This window comes from Molossus molossus, unplaced genomic scaffold (assembly GCF_014108415.1).
Source record: "Molossus molossus isolate mMolMol1 unplaced genomic scaffold, mMolMol1.p scaffold_m16_p_1, whole genome shotgun sequence".
Taxonomy (NCBI): domain Eukaryota; kingdom Metazoa; phylum Chordata; class Mammalia; order Chiroptera; family Molossidae; genus Molossus; species Molossus molossus.
Window position 1 is genome coordinate 162986474 of NW_023425344.1, and position 25145 is coordinate 163011618.

Consider the following 25145-nt stretch of genomic DNA (forward strand, 5'->3'; position numbering starts at 1 on the left):
CATTATTCTTGGTCTCTTCCACAACCAACCTTAGACCAGTCAGATACATACATTATGCTTTAAATCTTTTACACCGTGTCTATAAAGAACTACATGGTGTTCAACTGAGCTCTACATTAAGTCATGTAAATCTCTCTCTAGCACAGAAGGTTGATATTATAAATTATTAGGTTATATCTGTCTATCTAATGAAATGGTGGGGATGCTACAGACAGGAGGTAATGAGGAAAACACTACCAGTGGCTGAGAGAAAAGCTTATCATCAAATATCAATTAATTTAACGTTAAAATGTGGACCACATTTTTCTTTCTTACCCACATGTACAACCTCATTCACTAACTATTAGGGAAATCTGGATTAGTGAGCAGCTAAGATTATATTAAAAAATTAAATGTGTTATCTTTTAGCTAATAAAGTATAGGATTACTGTATTCCCGAGGAGGTCAGTTTTTAATGATTTAACAAGTACATAATGGTTATCATTGTTCTGTTTCCTTTCTCCCTAAAACGCAGTACTGTTTTTAAAAAATTCTGAATCCTAGAGGAGTATTCTAAAAGCATTTACCGTCATTGTCGTGACGGCTATAAAATGACGCGGAGACATTCACGTTCTCTGGAGATCCTCCCCAGTAATAAAAGTAAATGACTTTGTTCCCCTAGACTGCTGTCTGCACTTTTTTCTACCTCAGCTGCTTCCACAACTACCTCCAACTCCCAGACAGGGTGGATGCGCTCCCGCTGATCCCAGCGCAGCCTGCAGTGAGGTTTGCTCCTGGTCACTCCACCTCCCCCCGTCTGCACAGGCTTTAGCGACATCCTGCAGGAGGACGCTGGCCGCGGCCCTTACCAGGGTGTCCTTGCTGGTGTAGTGGACCATCCAGCCCTCCTTCATCACGGTGCTGCTTTTCCTCTTCGTGTGCTTCACTGACTGCACGACTCGCATGAGCGGGATGTTGTTGCTCGTGGAGGGGCTTGAAAAGTCAAGATATTTAAGGAAAGAAATGCTGTTAGAAAGATCTTCTTCTGCATAAACACTTATTTCAGCTCTTTCAGAGTGAAAGTAAAAAATAATTCACAGGGCCCTGGCTGGTTTGGCTCGGCGGTTAGAGCGTCGGCCTGCAAACCAGAGAGACCAGGGTTCGGTTCCCGCTAAGGGCACGTACCTCGGTTGCAGTGTGTCCCCGGCCCCAACTGGGGTTGTGTGGGTGGCAACCACTCCATGTGTCTCTCTCAGGTCGATGTTTCTCTCTCTTCCTCCTGATCTATCTGAAGAAAAATGCAAAAATGTTCTCGGGTGAGGATAAAAAAGAAAATTCACATCCCGTTTTTAGTGGAATGTACCGTCAGAGTAGCATGGTTCAGCACCTGGGTTACTCTGAAGACTGACAGGCACACTATGTGTCTACTTTAGAAATCCCAAGGCAGGATGGTAAGCACCACAGTCTTCAGGTTAAACTATATGGTGTTTAGGTTTGGGGTAAATACCAGGTAGATTGCTGTCTTAGTGTACTGAGTATTCATGAAAACTTACCTATTACATATTACAGGCAAAATAGTAATCATTTATAGATAATAGTGTTTCACACGAATTTAAGTCTCAATAATTTCTCAGAAATTAAAATGCGCTGTTTAAATTGTTTTTTAAGTAACAACTGCCCATGGAATTATGCCAGTTCTTTATCTCTTTCTCTTTCCTTTCTGTCCCTGTCGCCTCGACTTCCCTCCCCACCCCCACATGTACATACGCACGCACACCCCCTGCATCCCCCCTTTGGTACTGAAGAAATGTACACCTTCAAAAGACAGTTGAGTCATAAGATGAATATTTTCCAGTATTTTAGAAATAAGCTTTATTCCATTAAATGGAAGAGATCTATTTTATTGCTTTACTCTAATGGACAATTTCAGATTGTCAATGAATATGGCATTTGTAAGATTGACTCAAAAGTTTGAATACACTTATAAATCAAAGGTTGGGAAATTTTTTCTGTAATGACTAGGTAATAAATATTTTAGACTTTTCAGAATACTAAACTCTGCCAGCCGTAGTGCAAATGTGCCCACAGACTACGTGAACGGGCATGACCATGACCCCATAAAGCTTTATTATAAAACAGGCAGCAGGCCTGCTGGGTCGCTCAGTGGTTAGGCACTGACCCACGTACCAAGAGTTCGCCAGTTCGATCCCCGGTCAGGGCACATGCCCAGGTTGTGGGCCCAATCCCCAGTGGGGGAGCATGCAGGAGGCGGCCAATTGATGTTCTCTCTCATCAACGTTTTTCTTTCTCTCTCTCCCTCTCCCTTCCTCTCTCTAAAAGTCAGTAAAGAGAAAAAAAAAATCAAAAACAAAACAAAACAGGCAGCAGCCTAATTTGACTGGAGTGTGTTGACCCCTAATATTAAAAAAATGGAGATCATTTAGTAATTTAAAACATATAAATGGCAAGATCCCAAATGTAAAATTTCACATACTTCTGAAATAAAATCAAGAACAGAAAGGTGTAGACATATGTGACTTCTGCAACGGGGCCAGCTACAAAATAAATGGTATCTGCTAAGGTGTGTCCCTGATCTTTGTGTTGCCACACAATGAGCTTTGAATAAACATCAATTTAGTAGTGACGCTGTGGATGGGAAATATGAGAATCCCTCACATGAGAAAAAAAAAAAAGGGTGAAAGCATGAGGTAATCCTAGGAAGGGGTGCAAACCACACTTCTCCAAGGGGATCCTGACCTCCTGACTGCAAAGCTCTCCTTTGTCCTCCACCAAACACAACTCATTCACAAAGGAATTAAGTACACACTAGAACTTTCTTTGGGAGTAGATTAAAATATCAAAGAGCTTTAAAAGTTCGGCTTGGCATTCCACTGTGGGACGGAGGCTGGGCGTGGCCCTCACCTGATGGTCCTGTTGGAGTCCTCCTGGTCCGGGTCCGGGTCCTGCATTTCTCCACTGTCATTCTGGCCCTCGGCCATCGCCATGGCGGCGTCCTGGACCAGGGCCTCCTCCATCTCATCCATGAGCCCGCTGTTCCGCTCACTGTCATTGTCGTCACTCCCTTCTTCCATGACCACGTCAGACTCTGCCCCAGGGCTAAGCAAATCTGAAACATTGTTTGACACCTGTGAAGATCGGCCCGAAATCCTGGAGCCAGGGCTTAAGAGAAAGTTAGGCAATTCTAAAACAAATCAACCAGAAGCTCTCAAGAAAGTAGTTATTTGAAGAACTTATCTTTTTTTTTTTTTTTTTAATTTTTTTTAATCCTCATCCGAGGACATTTTTCCATTTTTTGTACAGATGGAGTGGGAGTGAGAGAGAGGAAGAGAGAGAGAGGGAAACATCGATGTGAAAGGGACACATCGAGTGGCTGCCACCCGCACGACCAACCAGGGCCGGGGACAAACTGCAACCGAGGTACATGCCCTTAGCGGGAACCGAACCCGGGTCTCTCTGGACCGCAGGTGGACGCTCTAACCGCTGAGCCAAACTGGCCAGGGCTGTTTTTGTTTTTTTTTTTAATTTTAGTTCCTAAGTATCTCAATTTATGAAAGGATGACTATATAATTTTCCAAGCAGATGCTTGTCTTCCAAGTCTAAAACCCTGAAAAGTCATGGAGAGCCTCGAAGGAAGCCACGGGGATGGGAACGAAGTGCTGGGAAGCAAAGTGTAGCAGCACAGCTGAAGGGGACACTGGTCCTGTCTCAGTTTCAGAGCCCAGGAGGGAAAACGAGACACCTGGGAAGATGGGGGGACTTGCACATGCACGACTCCTTGGGGGCATTGCTTTTTGCTATTACAGTAACTTTTTAAGTCATCAATGCCAATATGTTAATTTGGTCACATAACAAGCATCTTTTAAATACCTCAGATATTTTAATTTTTGAGGTTATATTGAATCACTATCAATTCAGTTGATAGCAATGCAATACATTATCATTACTGCTGATATGGCATACTTCTTTTAAGATTAGAAAATAAACTGATCAGAGACCCCAGCCTGCCAAGCTTGGGAAATTCACATTTTACCAGATTTTTCTGACTGTCCGGGAAAATGCAATTTCAAGGAAATCAACAATAGCAAACACGGCACTGTTTCCCCTTCGCTGTAGATACCAAGAGCACACTGACACCTCCTGGGCCTGTACAAAGTCAATACCACATGCCACACACAGCGGGAAAACTGCCGAGCACTCCGTCCTGGCAGCTAATTCATGCAGAAATCTCCAAGGCACTGACTAATTCGGGAATGTTTTCCTGACAGAATTCCCTTCTTCTTCTTCTAGTAGATCTATATTTCTTCTAGAGAAGAAAGTTATAGAGGAAAGATCATCATTTGTTCTAGCAAAAAACATTCGACTTGTTTCTCTGGCCTTCTACCACCATTTTTCTTTCCGGGGGAATCAGAAAACTGATAGGAGGCTGACAGTAGCCCACTGTTTATGGAAAAAGTTAGCCTGGGATAGATACTAAGTCAAATATTTTGCTAAGAATTCAGCAGGAATACTACTTCGGAAGAAAATGAGAGCTGTCTATGCCTTTAAGACATGGCATTTTTCTTAAGAGTCCTGGAAATTAATTTATGCAGTTAGCGTTTTCTCAAAGGCATACTTCCAAATGTAGACAATGATGTATGTTTTTAATTGGCTGAATTAAAGTCCCTTTTATTATTAGGGGTTCAGGTTAACAGCACCTGTATAATGAAAGTAGCTGGGTAGAGGAACGAGAGTGGTCATTTCCTGACAGGCCAGTCTCTGGGTCTTCCCTCCCTTGACAAACAAGGAAGAAAAGTAAACTTCTGTTTCGGTGCTTGGAATGAGGAGGGAGGAAGAGAGACTAACAGTCATAACTTGCAGGTGTTCCAACATTTTCTACATTTCTGCACAAACGAAAAGAGGTGTATTCGAAAAAGAGAACCGGGGAAGAAATTCTGGATTCCAAACGTTCGGTTCATGCTCTTCACTGTGCAAACGCGAAGATCTCTTTTGCTTTTATCAAAACCCGATGAACTGGAATGGGAGCTTTTCTGCAGCGAAGGAGAACCAACCCAGGCCGCCGTTGACTTTCAGCTGCGTCCCTAGCATCAGAACCACCAGCGGACACAGCCCCCAACAGGGAAGAAGCGGGGGGACCGCGGACCTTGTACGCACCTCCATTAATGGTCACTTCGCCCAGGCAGTTGTTCGGTACTTTGGGTGCACACCGCTTATGACAGTTGAATCTGCAATCTAATCACAACGATTTAAAAAGAAAACGAGTCAAAACCAAGAATTCATCAGTAAGAGAGTTGTAAAACAAACAAACAAAATAGTAACTTTCTGGTGCTTGCCAGATGGGTGGGGGCTGGGAGGCTGGGTGCAAAGATGAAGGAATTAAGAAGTACAAATTGGTTGTTAGACTGATGATCCTCAAAGGGAAGGAGGGAGGGAGGGCGGCATGAGATACACCAAAGAACTTCGATGCATATATGCATAACCCATGGACATCAACAATGGTGTGGGGAAGGCAGGAGGGGGCAGGATGGGGAGGAGGGGGTCAGTGGGAAAAAAACGGGGAGACCCAACCCATAAAGATGAGTTAAAAAAGAAAAAAACACAACAACATGAACAAAAACCCAAATGGATGGGGACTGATTTAAGGACCCAATCTGGCCGGTGACGGGTCCCTGGGGCAGGGCCGTGCCTACCTTTGCACTGCAGGCCCTGCCTGAACAGCCCCTTGAGGAGCTTCTTGCAGTACTGGCACACCGTGGGCCGCGTGTACGAGTGGATGGCGAACGTGTGCGGCACTTTCACCTTTGACATCAAAATCTTGTCCAGCTGAATGGGTCGTCCGATGTACGACTGAGAATTTGACCTCTTCTCTCGACCGATAAACGACTCCGATGGTGACTTTTGCTATAGGTTTGAAAAGCAATAAAGACCATTACGAAGGAGGAGAGCACCTGATTCGTATATGTATGTGTTTTAAAGCCACATTTTGCTTTACTGTCGTATTCAGTGGTTTGATCCTAACGAATAGGAGTGCTATAAGCTAAAGCTATGGTTCTGTTCATGAATGTGACTCATCATCCCTTTATTTCTTTTTCGAGTTACCTGGTTTTTATAGTTTGAAACAAAAGGAGATCGGAATATTTGAACCTCATTTCCAGAACTTGTAAAAATGTTTGGCTTCTAAAAAGTAATTCAATAACTTTAAGACATAACTATAAAGTTGGGGGAAAAACATTGTCTTTAACCCCACTGCACATTATTACTTCACTGACATTTTCTAAAGCATTACATGCACATGGCTAGAAAATGCAAGCAGTTCAGGAAGACAGAACATGAAAAGTAGTTCTGGCCGGTTTGGCTCAGCGGTTAGAGCATCAGCATGACAACCAAGGAGTCGCGGGTTCGATTCCAGTCAAGGGTGCATGCCTCGGTTGCGGTTGCGTCCCCTGCCCTGGTCGGGCTTGTGCAGGAGGTAACCAGTCAATGTGTCTATCTCGTCGAATCAATGACTCTCTTTCTCACTCTCCCTCCCACTCTATCTGAAGATAAATAGAAAAATATCCTCAGGTGAGGATTAAAAAAAAAAAAGAAAATGAAAAGAGTAAACTTCCCCAGTCTGCCCTACATAGTACTTTGTTGGAAAATGTCCATAATTTCTTTGGATTCACTCAGAGGAAAAAGTACAATTTAAAATGCTTCCTCAACCCTATGAAAGTAAAGGATTAAATTTATATAATCATTTTTATAATTGGAAAACAAAGAAACTATACACGACACACAAATATTGTTGTTCTGGTTATAATTCTATCTCTGTACGCTCTTGTCTCTCATTTTGGAATTAATCAGCCCAAGGCATATGTTTTGAAAATTAAATGAATTAAAGTTAACTGTGTTTTCAGTGGTTTTAGACAATTTCATGATATCTCTTGATATCATGGAAATGTACTTGGGCATCACCAGAATAAATGTATTTTTAAATCATCAAAATGAAAGATAAATTACTTTTTAATATTTATTACAATTATACATCCCACTTATTAAGCTTCTATTCTGAGTAATCATTGTGTTAGGTGCCTTACAAGACAGGCCTTGTTATGTACAGTTGAGGCATCAAAACTCATAAAGTTTAAGTAAATTATTTTGTGTCAAATGCTAGTAAATAGTAAAGCCAAAACACGAACCTACATCTTTTTACCTCCAGAGTGCGTGACGAGGAAAAAAATAATTTACATACAATTTCCATCCATTTCAATCCCTGTCTGCACCAAAAGGTTAATACTATTTATTACCAAATGGGGAAATTTTGATTTGCAAATTCACTAGCTGCAATAAAAATAAAATTTTGATATGAGGATCTACTTAGGAATATTATGTCTACAGTTACGCGTACAATTACAATTCCATAACAGAAAACTATAAAACGGAATCACTCTGGAAGGCTCAAGGCCTGTAGAGGCGTCTAGGGAGCTTATCAAGATGGGCCGAGGTCTGCCAAACCAGAATCATGAACATATTGAATGAATATCTTCAGGGATTGAAAAATAATTAAGTCCACAGGGTTAGGTCCCTGTTTCCTGTGTCGTCCTTGAGAAACTAGCCAACGGGCCAGTTTTACGCACAGACTAAAATGAAAAGTGATATTTGCCCTAGTTGTCAAGTTTCAACACCCAGAATGAAAGCTGACCTGATGTCACACCATCTCAGCTGAATTAAAAATGTTCTCATTTGGAAAGTCATATGAAAACTTAACCAAATCTCTCCCCAGTTATTTCCCTTAATTGAAGATACCTGATTCTGGGCTGTTAACAGAGCCGGTTTGACACAGGACTATTTACTAAACCATGGGGCAACCTCTTGTAGAACAGCAAGAGGCAGCCTGTTAAACTGAACGTTTTCTTCCCATCCAACCTGGAAAACATTCATAGAAACACTGCCATAAACTGTAAGAACCAGGCTTTTAAAATGTTACGTGAGTTTAGGGAAAAGAAATCGGCTCTTCCTTTGTGCCCAGACACTGTACTAACACATATTCAGACAGCGACGAGATTCACAAGGCCGTGTGCATTCTTCGCACAGAATAACAATTTACAGACTGCATAATTTATAGCCTCAGAAATTAAAACTTCACTAGCATTTAAGATTTAATATCAAGTTAAGATTTTTCTAGCGTTAATGAAGAGTGCCCTCCTGTCATTCATGACATCTCAGTGTTACAATCAGCTAGCAACATGACCAGAAATACTAATCATTGTATTTTCTTACAGTTCCAAATAGAATGAATCATTGTCCGTGTGGCCTACATTTCCATATGATAAAGTAGAGTTTTAAAATGTTGAGAGAGGATGCATGCATGGCGACTTCTCGTGTGGGAACAGATCTATGGCCGGAAGGAGATTGAGTTGTTTCATTTTATTAGATAAACACTTTGGGGAAAGAAAGAGGGAAGAAGCCCCGTGAAGCTTCATTTGCAGAATTATTCTGTGTTTCTGGGAGTGTACACGTACATCTGCATGTGTCTTTCCCTGTTTCAAGGCATATCTAAGAAGCTATGAAAAAAAAACAGGAGTGTGTCACTATCTGATGACTTTGTAAATGCTTATGAGATATTTATGCATCTTCAATCAAAATGTAAAACAAGGCCATCCTTGACATGTAACACATTGTAAAACAAACAGAAAAACAAAAGCCTAGGAAATAAGGCCATTGCCCTATAAATATATATTTATCATTATTGACATAAATGTTTAAGAAATACCATTTCTGTTGTTAGCAATCATCTTTTAAAAATAATACTAATGATGGGAACATACACTAAACACTTATAAGGATTTTCAGAACCAGTGCTACATTTCTTCATTAATAATTAATTCAGTTACTACTTTAAGCAAAATATATAACTTCAGCTATGTGAAATTTTATCGGGAGGTATGTACACCAGGAATCCATAACTTCCGCATGCTTTGTTTGATGCATCAAGTTACGGAGTAGGCAGAAATTTAGAAATTGGTCATTTTAAATAAAAAGATGCTCAAAAAAATCTCATTGGTTTAAATCCAATTAGTATGGACTTTAAGATAACTTCAACATGAAACTACACTTGTAATTCAAGGGTAATGTTGACCTAAATAACTAGGTTATTTTTTTTTTTAATGTAATGCATTACTATACAAAGTGAAGAGATATCATATTGCTTTATTTCTTATTCACTTCATTTTATTTTTTTACTTATTTGTATGTTTAATTATGCTGTGTACAGTACTTTAGAATTTTAAATAAGATCTTCCTTTAAAGTAAACTCTGGTAATAAGAAAATTCTTCATTCCTCATCAACACTGATGAAGGTTTTATTAGGTTTACTAAGTTAATTAATTTCCACTGTTACTTACTGTTCCATTTTGGCACTGTGTATTTAGAGAACCCGGGAAATCTGCAGAATGACTTTTTTTACAGGAATAGGGAGGAAAGTTGAAATGTTTTGGAAAGGGAACAACTACACTCTTGTTTCATTCTACTTCATTATTATGTTTAGACCAAAACTGGCTCAGAACTTGCAGAATAGACTTAAAATGCCCTTCCCTATAATTACGGTAAGCACACAGGACGATGTGCTTCCAAAAATGTTCATTTTTACATTAGCCACGGGTCCTACAAATTGTCCTTTTCCTGAGTCGAGGAAATCACAGGTGTATGCGGAACTTTGTGAGAAGTGACATCACCGTAGTGTATAGTATCGGGATGGGTGTATGTAAAACGTGATTTGGCAAATTATAGATGATAAAAAATGTAAAGGTGTCTTCTGTGTTCTCAGCACAAGAGGAATCATATCAGGGATGTGAGAGACTGAAAAGTGATGAAAGTTGAAATGTAAAGCTAGGATTAGACACAGAATAAAGATGATAGAGATTAAAATTTGTTTAAAAGTCTGTGGTCTTGTGAAGGATCTGTGGCATCCTTATGCTAATAGTGTTTCATCTGAAATGACTCCCAAGTTAAAACTATAGGCACTGAACACCTCCTTCCAGAGACAATGCACCCTACTTTTCCAGAGAAGGCCTGTGTTTTTTACACTGGTATGCTAAATGAATGACTCAGCAAGTTTGGACCGTTCCCAGGAAATGATCGCTTAGATTACATTATGGAAACTCCAACTGCCAGCAAGTCTTTAAACATTTAACAGGACTCGGAAACAATTTCCCAATAAGGCATATTCCAGGTCGCAGTTCAAGACGAATTCTCTTAGTCAGAAAAGCTAGAAAACAGAGGAGGGGAATGTTACCTCAATGTGTGGTTTGCTTATTGTCATTTATGTAGAGATCGAACATGAGATCTCCTGAGAGAAGTCATTTTACAAAAAACATGATTCAAATAAATCAATGAAAAAATAACAACAATAAAAAACATGATTCAAATGAAAACTGCTGTATTGAAATATTTATATTTATTAACTAAAATTCATTTCACAGCCCCATATTGGGATTGGATTTTGGGTGACATAAACTCCCCTTGAGTTAAAGAGCAATAATAAAAGTACAGGACATTTTGGGATACGTGTTGACAATTCTTTGGGGAGCTGTCTCAACCATCAGACAGTAAGCTTCCAAGGGAAGGATAGTGTTTTAAAATATCTGTCCTCTATTAACGGAAAGATGAATCTGGTACTTGATAAAAAATAAGTGTTCGGACTTACACAGCAATGTAATTCCTAAGGGCCATTTTTCAAGCTTCCTGCCACAGGCCACAGGAGAACAAAGACCCAGAGAACTGACTGGACAAGAAATGCTGATCCCAGGAATCAAACCATATAAGGAACTAAAACTGCCAAAGAAGCACCTGATCACTCACCTGCATTCCTACAGACCCAAACCCACCAACCAAGACCCCAAAACCCACTGACGACAAAAGCTTCCCGCCAGTGGACGCATATGACGAAACCCCAGCTCCTAGGGGCTGCCATCATTGACCCAACACTCCATGGCTTGGTGATGTGTAGCCCTTCCGTTTGGCCATCTCCATCCCCCACACCCTTTTCTTTAAATAAATCCAATTTTTCTGTATTCACTGCCTGTGATTGCTATTATTCCTGCCCGAGTACCACACTACTGACTTTCACCTTTCAATAAACATTGCTGGAACTCGTCAGAATGAAGGTTTTCAGGAAGTAAATGCCTGGGGTTAAATGGACAAGACATTTCAATAGAGATATTCAAAACACAGGCTGTAATAGAAACCTTTCAATACTTTAATATTAAATGGACTGTAGCTTTGACATACTTGCGTCTCTGAGGGAGTACAACCGGCTACACCTACAACTGCACTTTGAACACATCTTCTTGATCCTCACCCTTACTTGGCATACCCAACATGAACGTGTGTAGAACTCTTCTCTGGAAAGAGAAAGGTGGCAAGGTCAGATACCCGCAGGCTGTTTATATTAACTGGTGGCCCCGCAATGTCAGGGATGCAATAGAGAATGGTGTAGCCTATAATAAACTGGAGAGGATGGTCTCCACAAAAAAGGGGTGGCCACTGCTCACGTACCGCGGATAGTGCCTCCAGACCTCTTTAGTTTGCCAAAAGGAGCAGAAAATCCAACTGCTTTATGAAATAACTCTATTTTTTTTAAAATGTAGGCAACTCTAAAAGAAACGTGAAGCCTTTTGCCCGTCAACTTATTTAGTAACAAATCTGGTTCATGGGGAGTCTGCGACCCTTGAACTAGGCATAAGACACTTTTTATAACTTTCATATGTGCCAAACTCTTTTCATAGCACTTTATAGGCGGTAATTCATTTTAACCCATGACCACCAGTGTTAGTGATACCTTTACAACAATCTGTTTATTATTTAGCTGGAAAGGAGTAAAGGGAAGACTGGATAACACAGGCATGCCATTCACACAGCTTTGCCAGGAAACTGCAAGTGAACACGACTCTCCAGGTCTGTTCCCTGCAAACTGAGCGGGGAGGGAACTGGACAAAGGCAGTTTAGACGCATGCCCAGTAAGGTGTGTGCTGGTAAGTATCTGAACTGTGAATTCAGGTATTGTCGCTTGTCTTGAGGATAATAATGATTTCTCTCTCCACGGTCTCTCCCAGCTCTCACACTCCCTGGTTTTATACTAACGTAAGAGTAGAAACTTTCTCCCCCTCATTTAAGTCCTGAAGAAAGAGTTCACAGGTAACAGTGAGAATAATGAATAGCATATTCTGCATGCCAAAATACAACATGAAAACATTGAGAATCCTGTGTCCTTGATCTGCAGTGCAGATGCGACTTTCAACCAGCTTGTCTGTGCTCAGAGGACAGCCTATGAGTCATGCATGTTTTCTAGAACATGATGACTAACTAAACAAACAGCTTCTATTGTATAAGCATCACTCCGCTGGCTGCCTAACTCGGCTACTCAGGTGCTGTTATGCTCAAAAGATATTAGCACAACTGTCTGAAAACAGATGCCACCAAACACTAGTCTCTTATTCCCAAAGTTTTAAGGTATCTAGCATTTTGGACTAACATTCAAAGAACTGTGCAGAATAGTACCTTCCATTAGTGCTCTCCTACTGCCATCGGGATGGATCGACCCGATTTAATAAGTGTTTCCTGTGGCAAATCCTGCCTGGAAGCCCAATTAAGATGCTGCAGGATATTCAAAGACCCTAAATATTACTCTCTGTGCCCGATGAATTTACTTACTGCCCAACAGAATTCTGGAAACAACATAATCGTTACTATCCACAATAACATGTGTTCTTTCACATGGTTCTGCCTTCTTCTTCAGATTTCATTTCATATGTCACCTGCTCCCTGAGGCCTCCAGACCACCTAACTTACTGACCATTCCCTGCTCCCTCTGCGACTCTCCGGCACATCTTCCTGTCGCTTCATGAGTCGTGACTGCAGCCTGTTTATCTTATTCACCTACCCCCTCAACAGAGTATAAGCTCCGCAAAGACAGGATCTTAACTATTCTGATCAGTGCTGTATCACCCGCTTACGGAATACTGCCTCGCACAGAACAAGTGCCCAAATATACAAAGGTTTGCAGAAAAGATAAACCACCTCGATGATGGAGGCGAAGGGGTCCTTCAGAAAAGGAGTTTCCTGAAGACGATGCTTGGTGTAAACACCAACGCAGTCTTGCCACGCGATGACCATGCTGTGTATGACTGACCAATACATTCTGTTTAAGACAACCACTCGGTGCTCCCAATCTTCAGAATGCTTAATATTTCTTTGACCTACTCGGAAATCTGTGTATCGCACTTGGAAATGATGATCTAACCACAATCATAGTGGCGGCTAGTAAAACATCACTGTGCGTGTTCTGTATGATGCTGACTACTTTCTGAAGCAAAAAGAAAACAATCACCTCCTTTCAGCAACGCTTAAATGAACATACTACCTCTCAACGGGAAGTCGGGGAATTTCCAGCACAGACCGGTTCTTGGGCAAAGGACAAGTCTGAAGACCCCTGGGGAATGGAGTTCACACAGGAACACCATGTTTCCATGCCCTATAATTCACTGAGTAGTGGGTAGGGTGTTCGGTGAGTTTCAAATTGTTCTGTGCTATGCTGTTGCAATTCTGATTCTACATCCCTTGAACTACCTGCCAAGTGTGCCAGATTTATAAATGAGTTTGGCTCCCCAGTTGGATACCCTAAATACAGAGCATAAATAAAAGCTAATCAACACCTTTTCATACCAATAAAAAGCACTGCTGCAGGGCAGGGGGAAAAAGGATGCCCTCCCGCTTAGTGGTGACGGATGCTGTATTTTACAGCGGAGAATCCATTTCTCAATGTTTGTAGCAATTTGGGAAAAGCTTTCACAGTAATAACATATAATCTCATTAAAAACACAAAGTGATCTGGATTTGCTGAGTGCTAAAGCAGTCTTGAAAGTTACATGAACTTTTATGTTACTTCATTCTCTTTAAGTAAATAAAAATGAACAGTAAAGGAACCTTACTATTTTCTTAAGGGAACCACCCTCTGCAGGGAAACCACCAGAACTGTTTGCGAACCGCCCACGTTACAGGCATTGTTCTTTCAAAATGTCAGCTACCAACATCCTACAGATCTGTGGGATCCTGGAGGGAAAGGGAGACACAATATAAGGAAGAGCACCTCTCTTTTTACTTGAAGGCAATGAAACCTTAATGGTATGCACTCTACATAATAAAAAATTAAAAAGATGCATTTCTACTGAGGAAAAAATAACTTTACGTGTCAACAACGTCTCCTTTGGGGCTTCAGATGTCAGACTCGATCTACACGTGGAACGTGAACTGTGTGGTACGCAAATGTTGTGGAAACAACAATAGCCATTTTATTTCCACGGTGTTTGATCCTAACGAAAACTGACAGGGGCCTGGCCTGGGATTCAGAGTTCACTGGAAAGCTGAATGAAATAACCTGGGAAGAGGCTGTCCCACTGATTACTGCCTTGGAAAGGCCAAGGAGAAGCTGGAAAAGCATACCTTAAATAGTCCAAGGCTACAGAGGTGCAAGCTTCTCCCTTCAAAAGAGGCCCATAGGATAACTTCAGTATGTTATAGTGTCTCAGCCTGTAACAGCTAATGGTGAACGTGAGACACTGCATATTTATGAGCACACAGGCTTCTGAAACATGGTAGAACCAACTACATTTTAATGCAACTCAGATAAAAAACAAGAGAAGAAAAAGATGAGACTTTTTCCTTTATCTACCAAAAAATTTTGAGTTTTAAAAATGCAGAAAAAGAAGCACTAAATCGATGAAATCGTATCACTCCGTGATATTTTCAGTGCATAGCGACAGCGAAATAGATACCACCCCAAACTGGGCTATTTGGAGAAAGAGGTATTATTTGGTCCTAACTTTTAGACATTGTTTCAGCTTCCATTTCACTGCATTTATTATCAAAATAGCAACGCTTTCACTCTTCTTGAGAAGGGAGAGAATTCAACCAATCAAATAGAACCACATATCAGAAAACCCAAGTCTAACAGTTTGAGTAAAATAATGTACCTACATATTTCTGCAACAGATACAATTTTAGCTGAATTATTTCTCATTTCTAAAAGTCTGACTTATAGAACCAATTAGCCTTCCCCCTTCCTCACGCCCTCTTATTTCTTCTACACAAAACCGTTATTACTTTATTTAGGATAGGGACATTCATGAGGACATACAAGCTCTCAAAGTGAACATGAACAATCTTTTTTCATATTACTCAGCTAGGAGCTCAGAAGTCATGATTGGTCAGGAATTAAAGGAGACAGAACTGAAATCTGGCCAGGTCTGGCATGACATTGGATGGATGCATATGGTCATTAAGTAAATGACTATTATTGGTAATAAGGGCTGGGGGGAGGCCGTTTGGTATCTTAAGGTAAAAAGCAGTGTTTTGGTGTTCAGGAATGGCTTGTGGGGAGTGTTATGGAAGCCATGGTACCTTTCCCAAGGGGAGCACGAGACCTTCAGTCTTCATTAAAGATTCACTTGTTCCTAAGACCTACATGTTTATAACTGTAGGTAAAGGGTACGTGATGCCACCATGCCCCACTGGAGTTCCTGAGGGATTCTCCTGCAGTGTTCATATTGAGAATCACACATCTGAAGTTTCTGCTCATAGCATGAGTGCATGATAAACCAGACACGCTGAATGAAATCAGGCAACAACTGGTCGGTGGCACATGAAAGTAGACCACACACTCTTAGTTTTACTGAAGGGCTCCTTCGCCACAAACCCACCACTGCACTTCTGATTCTCGGGGGGGTGTGGGGGGGCGGGGGTGTGTGTGGAGAAGTATGGGTTCAAGAATTCTTGGATCTCTTTCTTCACTGAAAGTATACACTGCCCAGGTTTGAATTTGGAGAACTAGTTTACACAATCAACAAAATAAATCTTGCAGTATCTGGAAAATGTACTGCATGGATGTCACGGTGCCTATTTAAATGGAAAAATGATTTCTTAATTCAGATGAATCACCAGGATTCCTGGAACTCCAGAACACAAGAGTAACAATTAAAGTCTCTACTGCTAGATAGACTTTTGCTACTTTGGAAAATGTCCCGGAAAATATTCATTTGGCCAGAAATACCATCATAGTTTCATTCAGGATTAGAAATAGTTGTGTGCTTTTTCTCTCTCATCATTTGTTCATTTAAAAAAGAACCTACCTTGACTATTATAAAGCATATCAGGATCATATCCACTTAGATATAGAAAATGCAATACTGATATTTTATCTTCATTATTATATATATTTTTAAGTGAACAAAACAGTAAATAAATGCGTCACTTGGGGGGGTGTTTCTAGGAAAGTATGTGGCCAAGAGTTCCTTTCAGTACAATGCTTGTCTTAATTAAATGTGAGTCAGTAAACTTTATTAAAACAATAGCAGTGTATGGCAAATTATTATTTACCAAGAATGCTTCCTAACATAAAAAGTTAAGCTGAATACTATCTAACCTTCATAAAAACTAAAGGACATAAAAAGTAGGGATATAAATAGCCGAACACAGGGAAAACTTTTGCAATGAGCAATTTACTTCCTAGTCATTTCTGTAAGGCAGTCTGAATGTTGAGAATTACCAAAAAGACCACAGGGCTAGAAGTATTTAATTTCACCAAAACACATTCTCTGTGGTGTCCCTTAATCTCAAAGCTATAATAGTAAATGGTTCCTTAAGGACATTTAAGAACACTTAAAGTTTAACTTCAGTAATGTTCTTAAATATTAATAAAATCCCATAAGGCCTAACTTACGTTTAAAAAATTTGTCATCAATTATACCCTGTGGCTGCAAAGAACACAGTGTTCTACATTCTGCTTCACTTTCTACCTTGATTTGAGCAACTTTACTTTAAAAGAAGACCCTTCTCCTCAATAATTTGACAAAAATATTATGTTTAATCTGCTCATATTGATTTATGCTCAACAGTTTATATATAATAATGGAATGAGTGAAAATAGTTCTCTGTGTTAAAATGTTAGTATGAAAAAAGACATCAAAACACAAATAAAATGAAAAATATACTACCATCATAGATTACTAGAAGACTACTGTTATAACATAAAGATTCTAAGCAACCAATCAACATTTCCATAGAAAAGGAGGCAAGTCACCATAGGTGAAATACAAATAGTCAATAATTATATGAAAAGCTGTTTATCTTCCAATAAAAATGTTTAGGTATACATAGATATTTTTTCCTATCAAACCAGTGAAAAACATTTTAAAATATTGATAAAAAGCATTGCTGAGAAGTATGCAGAAATAGAAACTCTCATACAAGGTCATCCGTAGACTTATAAAGGTAAACTTTTACCACTTTTTGAAGAACCATTTGGCAAAAGAAAAAGTACACATTCTTTAGTCATTTGGTTTCTAAGACTATGCCCTACTAAGTCATTCAGAAATGCTTATTGAGAAACTGAATACTTTTTAAAATGTGCAAAAAGTACATACAAGGAGGCTTATGTAACATTGTTTAAAATTCAAAAATGAGAATCTAATCAGTAGATCCAATAAATTAATATATATCGTTACAGTGTAATACCAGGAAGTTTTGACAAAGACATGTATGTACTATGCCTACTTGTCTGCACACTGTCCATTTATGTAAAATCCAGGGCGCAGAGAACTGACCTAACTTTGTACTTTTACATCTTAGAGCAACACAACATGCTGAATGGGGAACCATGATCGGATTTCTGTAACCACTCTGCAATTCTCATAACTGTCTCTAAGTATTTCTCTAAAACTTTCATCAAGCCCTGGCCAGTTTTGCTCAGTGGTTAGAGCGTCAGCCCACGTACCAGAGAGTCCCGGGTTCGGTTCCCGCTAAGGGCACGGACCTCCGTTGCAGTTTAACCCCAGCTCCTGTTGGGGTCATGTGGGCGGCAACCAGTCAATGTGTCTCTTTCACATCGATGTTTCTCTCGCTCTCTTCCTCCCTTTCTCCTTCCTGCTCTACCTGAAGATAAATGCAAAAATGTTCTCGGGAGAGGATAAATAATAATACTACTACAAATAAATAAATAAATAAATAAATAAATAAATAAATAAATAAATAAATAAAACTTTCATCAAATTGTACGCCTCATTTTCCCCAAGACATTTATAAAGAGAGAGAAAAAAAAAAGCGTGTTACCTTTTCAGCACAATAGGTATAAACAAGTTCAAGAACAGAAGCTCATGCAGAAAACGCATCCTAGTCCTGTGAGGAGCCGTCACGGGGAAGCTCTGTCGCCCTGTGTTTGTTGAACAACTATACTCCTCCTCCTCGGTCCTCCTGTACACAATCTGCCCCGCCTTTATGCCCAAAGGATCATTTGAAGGGAAAGATACCACTTCACATTTAAAATTACATCTGTAAGTCATGTAAATGACAAAATCTAAATTTACAAGAATATAAACTTTATTCCTGCTTATTGAGCTTTCACCCTGGACTTCTCCAAGTGGGGCACACTCTACATTAGGACAATTTCTCTAAGCTCAGGAATTTACTATTATTGAAGCAGATTTCGTCATTTTACATCTTATAAATCAAGGCGTCTTGACTTAACAATTTTATTTAACCCAGAATATGTTCAGGTTGTGTTTTCATTAGCTTCCTTTGTCAGAGTTACCTTAACAAGACCATCTTAGAATGAACACTAATAATGGTACCCGAGGTTTATAGTCTCAACAGGGAAAATAACAATACGTCACCTCTCAATTTGCAAAAGGCACAGAAATAAGGAAAACTGAACATTAACAAGTGAATTGGTTAAAGCAGCTTATCATAAGAGCACTGTTGTATACTTTCACACTTGACCTAAATGTCTCTTTTCCGTGTTCAGGTTAGTAATTGCCTAAGAAAGATAAAAGGCCAATTTCGGAGGAGGACTTCATGAACACCATTATGGAGGAAATTTGTGTCTTTTCCATATATAAGTTCTTCTTGGACTGGGACCTTGAGATAGTCACTTGCATACCATCCTGTAAAACTAATCAGATTGTGATAACACATTAAGAATTAAAAGTTCCTTTCTTGAAAAAGTGATATCATTTTCAGGTAGTCCTTGTTTTATGCCAACCAAAACCTGTGTATTGGGACGGTGACCTCCCTTCCCGTGGTTCGGTGCTAGCATCAGGACACAGTTCCAACATGCATACATTTCAGTTAACCTGCCACAGAGTCAAGTGAGTGCTGACTGCACCCTGTCTGCTCAGTTTCATGGAAAAGACACCGAAGCTGCGGAATCAGGTTACAGGTTATCTGAGGGCAAGATTTTATCTGACAACAATTTTGCCTTATTGAAGACTATGAAAATTTGAGCAATAACAAGGAAAGACAACAACAAAAGTATCTTCTTTGTGCAGTTCAGTAGGTTGGATTCTCAGCTAATTTTTACAAAATTATAGTTGGCATACAATTTTGAGCTAAATTCTGACCTGATGATTGTTATAGAATCAGTGCAGATAATTGCCTTACGTCAATCTAATATTATAATGTTGGTTTACAAAGACGGTGAAGTACACCCTAATGCAGAGTTAGTACGTACCTCAAAGCCAGGACTCAGAGGAGACTTACAGATGAAGTTGTAAGAGCAAATAGCAGGCAAAGGAGCAGAATAAAGGAAGAAAAAAGACAAAAACAAACAAACAAAATAGTGTTATTGGAGGAAAGCAATGCATATTACTCAATCATGTTTTATATAGGTTTGTTTTCAAGAAAAAGCAAACTGTTATACTTTTCAGTCTTTGTGGCCATACAAACATCTGAGTTGGAAATGACTTTTTAGCATTTCAACAGAACTATAGATACAAACTCAAGATTGGAAAAACAATTTACAGCTGTGAACTGGTAGAAGCAAAACAGCCCCACAAAAACCTGCTTGTCACAGTATCAGTGATGACGGACGATTTTTTTCACCTTGTTGAAAATAAATTATAGTCAGAATGAAGCATTTTTGACCTTTACGTGAAAGATTAGATTTTCTTCACAATCATCTACCCTCTCAATGAGAAAAGAAAGAAAAAGGTCATCAAGGTAATCAAATGTTGCTTTCTTCTCCCTACAGGCAAGAATAATCAGTGGTTTACAAACCTCGAAAGTCCAATAGTTACAATGAGAGAAATATGCCACAGTGCATTCTGTGCTCATTTTAGGGTCTTTGCTGTGTATCAGTGTTTTCTGTCTGATTTCATTCCAGGTTGAAACATAATTCAAAAGTGGAAAGGTTATTCTGATTTTTTTTAAGAGAGGAGTATCAGTGAAAAAAAAAATATAAGAAAAATCTTGGTTCAGTAGACAACACATATTTGGTAATTTATACTGAATATGTTCTTTTTTTATCACTGTTTCTTCAAGCCTTTGTGAGCAGCTCTATCTTTTTATTTTTATTTTATTTTATTTATTTTTTTATCCTCCTCTGAAGACATTTTTGCATTTATCTTCAGATAGAGCGGCAGGGAAAAAAGGAGGAAGAAAGAGAGAAACATCGATGTGAGAGAGACACATCGAGTGGTTGCCAACCACACAACCCCAAACAGGGCCAGGGGCAAACAGCAACCGAGGTACATGCCCTTGGCGGGAACAGAACCCGGGACTCTCTGGTCCATGGGCTGACGCTCTAACCGCTGAGCCAAACCGGCCAGGGCAGCAGCTCTATCTTTTAACTAGAAAACAAATCAAAACAAAAATATAGCTGACTCTTTTTCATAATAAAAATGCATGACTGTGTTTTGAAATCAGTGATATTTCCAGTGTTGAATAAACTTTTTCACTTTGAGAAAAATTTATTATCTGTTCTCTGAAACCCCATATCCTAATTTGTGATCTACAGCTAACCCACTTTTTCAGAATTGTTGGAAAGTGCTGTAAATTTAGACTGAGGTTCTGCCAAGATTAGTTGTTATCCAGTAAGACCTATTGCATTTCTGGATTGACATGAAGGATGTGCAGAATTCAGGGACAACAGCCATTCATTTGAACAGATCCAAACTTGACTTGTGAGGAAGAATTATAACCCTGTTTGCATGTATTTGTATGGAACACTCATACAGAGGAGGCAAAGCTTTCTCTTTGGGAGAGGAAATCCATCAAGTTTCTCAATTTCCAAAATAAGATATTATCTGTGTTATCAACACATCTGATATCCAAAGCTCGTGATTTTCCTCCAGCTTGTGCTCCTGAAAACCTTTACTGGGGGCTCTCAGCACAATCCAGCTTCCCCTGCGTGTTGTTTGTTTCATGATATCTAAAGATGGTTTATGCAGCATGCATTGATTCACTTATTCCTCTAGGTTACCATTTCTCACTGTGCTGTGCGTGTTTTCCCATGTAAGATATTCATTCCTCAGTTTTATAGGGATTCCATATTTGAATCCATTTAAGAACACTGATTTCATTACAATAAGGCTTCTGAGACCTATAACTATGCTTAATGAATACTTGGATGGACCAAGAAGCATTTCCCCATCTTATTTGACCAGGAAAATCTTTTTTTTTTTTTTTTACAGACTATTTTATAGGACCATTATTTTGAAGAAAAAAATTCTGAGAAACACACAACTCTGTTTACCTTGCAATCAAGTTAAAATCACCCCAAAGGTCTGCAGATCACCAAGAGACAGAGAGCCACCTATTCGTTTGGTGGCTGGTTATAATATCTTATTATAGCTTTATTTTTGTTTTTCCCCTTTAAAGAAAGATCATACAAATTACTGTTTTGCATCTGTAGTGAAAATTACTAAAGAAAAATAATACTTATTATGCAAATGGACACGATGTACCAAAGAACCTGTTTCCTATTACTGAGTAATATAATTTCTATACCCTCCTTTTCTTTTCATTGATTGACAGGAATCTCAGAACTGAATTTAATGATCAGTTAATCTGAGATAATAATTTTTTCTCACATCACCTGTGACCAAGAAACCTAAAAACCTTATTACTTGACATGTATTTGTTTCTAGTTTTTAGCTATTATACATAACGATGTGAAAAACAGGCTTATAATAATACCATTCACATTGACACCCCTCAAAAATGAAATACATAGATATAACTCTAACCAACTATGAACACATTCAATATGGAAAGCCACAAAATTCTAATGAAAGAAATCAAAGAAGAATGAAATAACAGAGATGTTCATGGACAGGAAGACTCAATATTGTTAAGATGCCTGTTCTTCCTAACTCAATCTACAGATTCAGTGCAATCCTGACCAAAATCCCAGCAAGTTATTTTATGGAGATCAACAAATTTATTCTAAAATTTACATAGAGAGGCAAAAGACCAGAATAATCAAAACAATACTGAAAGAGAACGACAAAGCTACAATAACCAAGACAGTATAGTACTGGTGAAAGAACACACACACAGCCTAATGGGATAGAATACACAGCTCCAAGATAGACCCCCATAAATATAGTCAACTGATCTTTGACAAAGAAGCAAAGGCAATACAATGAAGCAAAGACAGTCTCTTCAACAAGTGGTTTTGAAACAACCAGACATCACATGGAAAACAATAAATCAGATACAGACCTTATACACATCACAAAAATTAACTCCAAATGGATCACACAGTATTATAATAATCCTAGAAGATAACATAGGAGAAAAGAGATGGCCTTGGATATAACGATGGCTTTTTAGATGGAAAAAAAGGCACATCATGAAAGAAATACCTGATAATCTGGACTTCATTGACATTTAAAAACCTGCTCTTCAAAAGATAATGTCAAGAGAATTAGACGACAAGCTACAAACTGGGATAAAATACTTGCAAAAGACACATCTGATAAAGGATTCTTAACCAAAATATACAAAGAATTCTTAAAACTCAACAAGGAAACAAACCCAATTAAAAAATGGGCCAACGACTTTAACAAAAACCTCATTAAAGAATATATGCAGATAGCAAATAAGCACATGAAAAGATATCCCACATCAAATGTCACGAGGAAAAGGAAGATTGCAACACCCATGATGGATCACGTCGCACTTCCTAGAATGGCCCACATCAGAGCGCGGACAGCACCACACTCTGGAGAGGATGTGGAGTGACAGGAACTCTCGCTCATTGCTAATGGACATGCTAAATGGTCCAGCCACTTTGGAAGAAGACAGTTTCATACAAAACTAAACATACTCTTATCATACAATCCATCCATCATGCTTCTTACTACTTACTCAAAGGAGCTGAAAATGTGTGTACACAAAAACCTGCACAGGGAAGCTTATAGGAGCCTTATTCATACTTGTCCAAACTTGAAAGCAACCAATACATTCTTCAGTAGGTGAATGGATACAGCGTGGCCCATCCAACAATGGAAAAGTAATCCGTGCTAGATAGAAATACGTTATTAAGCCATGAAAAGACATGGAGAAACCTTAAATGCACACTGCTATGTGAAAGCAGCCAACTGAAAAGGCTACATATGTATGATTTCAACTATATGACATTTTGGAAAAGGCAAAACTATGGAAACAATAAAAAGACTAGTGGTTACCAGGGGTTGGGCAGAGGGGAGGAAGGATGAATAGGTAAAGCACAGAGGATTTTTAGAACAGTAAAAATTCTCTGTATGATACCATAGTAATGAATACAGGTCATTATACATTTGTCCAGACTCATGAAATGGATAACAACAAGAGTGAGCCCTAAAGCAAATTATGGATTTTGGGTGAGGTGTCAACGTACGGTAATCAGCGGTAACAAATACACCACTTTGGTGAGGGCACTGATACTGGGGGAGGCTATGCATGTGTGGGAGCAGGGAGTCTATGGAAAATCTGTGTACCTTCTTCTCAATTTTTCTATAAGCCTAAATCTGCTCTAAAAATAAAAAAGGTGACGGGATTCAGAAGTACAAATTGGCAGTTACAAAACAGTGACAGGGATGTAAAGTACAGCATAAGGAACACAGTTAGTAATATTGTAATAACTACGTATAGTGTCAGGTGGGTACTGGACTTAGCGGGGAGATCATCTTGTAAGTTATATAAATGTCTAACCACTATGCTATACACCTGAAATTAATATAATAGTGAATGCTAACTGTAATTGAAAAAAAAAAAGTCTTTAAAAAATAAAATGCTGGGACTTACTTTCTGTGCATGTCTATACACATTTTTGTTGAATATACACCGAGGAGGAGAACTGCTGAGTCATATGATAAGCATTACGTTCAGCTTTAGAAAATAACTGTCAGAAGATAACTTTGGAAAACCAGTTTCTCAAAGTTGTTGAACCAATTTACATTCCCAGGAGTACTGTGTGTGAGTTCCAGGTGCTCAACAACTTCACCTTTGTTCTTGTCGATTTGTTTGTTTTTATTTTCTTCAGATTTAGATACTATGGTGTAGAGCTATCTCACTGCAGATTTACCTTTAGGTTACTTGATAACTAAATACATGACTTAAAGTACATTTTCATGTTGATTGGCTATTTTTTTTTTTTTTTTGTAAAGTGTTCAAGTATTTTGCCTATACAGAATGAAGTTGTCTGTCTTCTTTTATTTATAAGTTAAAAAAAAAAAATTTTTTTTCTTTTATTGATTTTGGAGAGACAGGAAGTGGGAGGGAGAGAGAGAGAGAGAGACATCGATGGCAGAGAACATTGATTGGCCGCTTCCTGAATGCTCCACACTGGGGATCGGACCTGTGACCTGGGTATGTTTCCTGACCGAGAATGGAACTGGCAACCTCTTAATTCATGGGTCGATGCTCAACCTCTGAGCCACACTGGCTGGACATCTCTTACCTTTTTTTTTTTATAGATGTTCTTTATACAGTCTAGATAAGTTTTTCATAGAATATATACATTAAAAACCCTCTCATTTCGTGATTTGTTTGGTGGTATATCCTCCTATTCTCTGACTTGCATAATGGTATATTTTGATAAAATAATTTCCTAATTTTAATAATATCCAATTTATCAATCTTTTTCTCTTGCCATCAGTGATTTGAGTCCTGTTTAAATAACCTTCCAAATTCTTGTACATATTTTTTCTATCGGTCCCAGAAATATTGGGACCATCCTTTCTCACAGTAGTTGTATCTTGTCATAAATCAGTTGGCCTGTATAACCATGTAGTTTCTAGATTCTCTATCCTGTGTCATTGATTTATTTTTCTGTTCTTGTGTAATACCACACTATC

The 25145-nt window shown here is 39.0% G+C and overlaps 1 protein-coding gene across 1 annotated transcript in view; it reads right to left on the bottom strand.

Annotated features, from left to right (window-relative positions):
- Positions 1-25145, bottom strand: part of PRKD1 (protein kinase D1) — a 154668-nt gene that overhangs the window by 52245 nt on the left and 77278 nt on the right. The window contains exons 4-8 of the mRNA XM_036265975.1: positions 19535-19558; positions 5688-5898; positions 5152-5229; positions 2902-3106; positions 849-972 (exon numbers count right to left, since the gene is read on the bottom strand). Coding sequence (XP_036121868.1) covers positions 849-972; positions 2902-3106; positions 5152-5229; positions 5688-5898; positions 19535-19558 — 642 coding nt within the window. The remainder of the gene's footprint in view (positions 1-848; positions 973-2901; positions 3107-5151; positions 5230-5687; positions 5899-19534; positions 19559-25145) is intronic.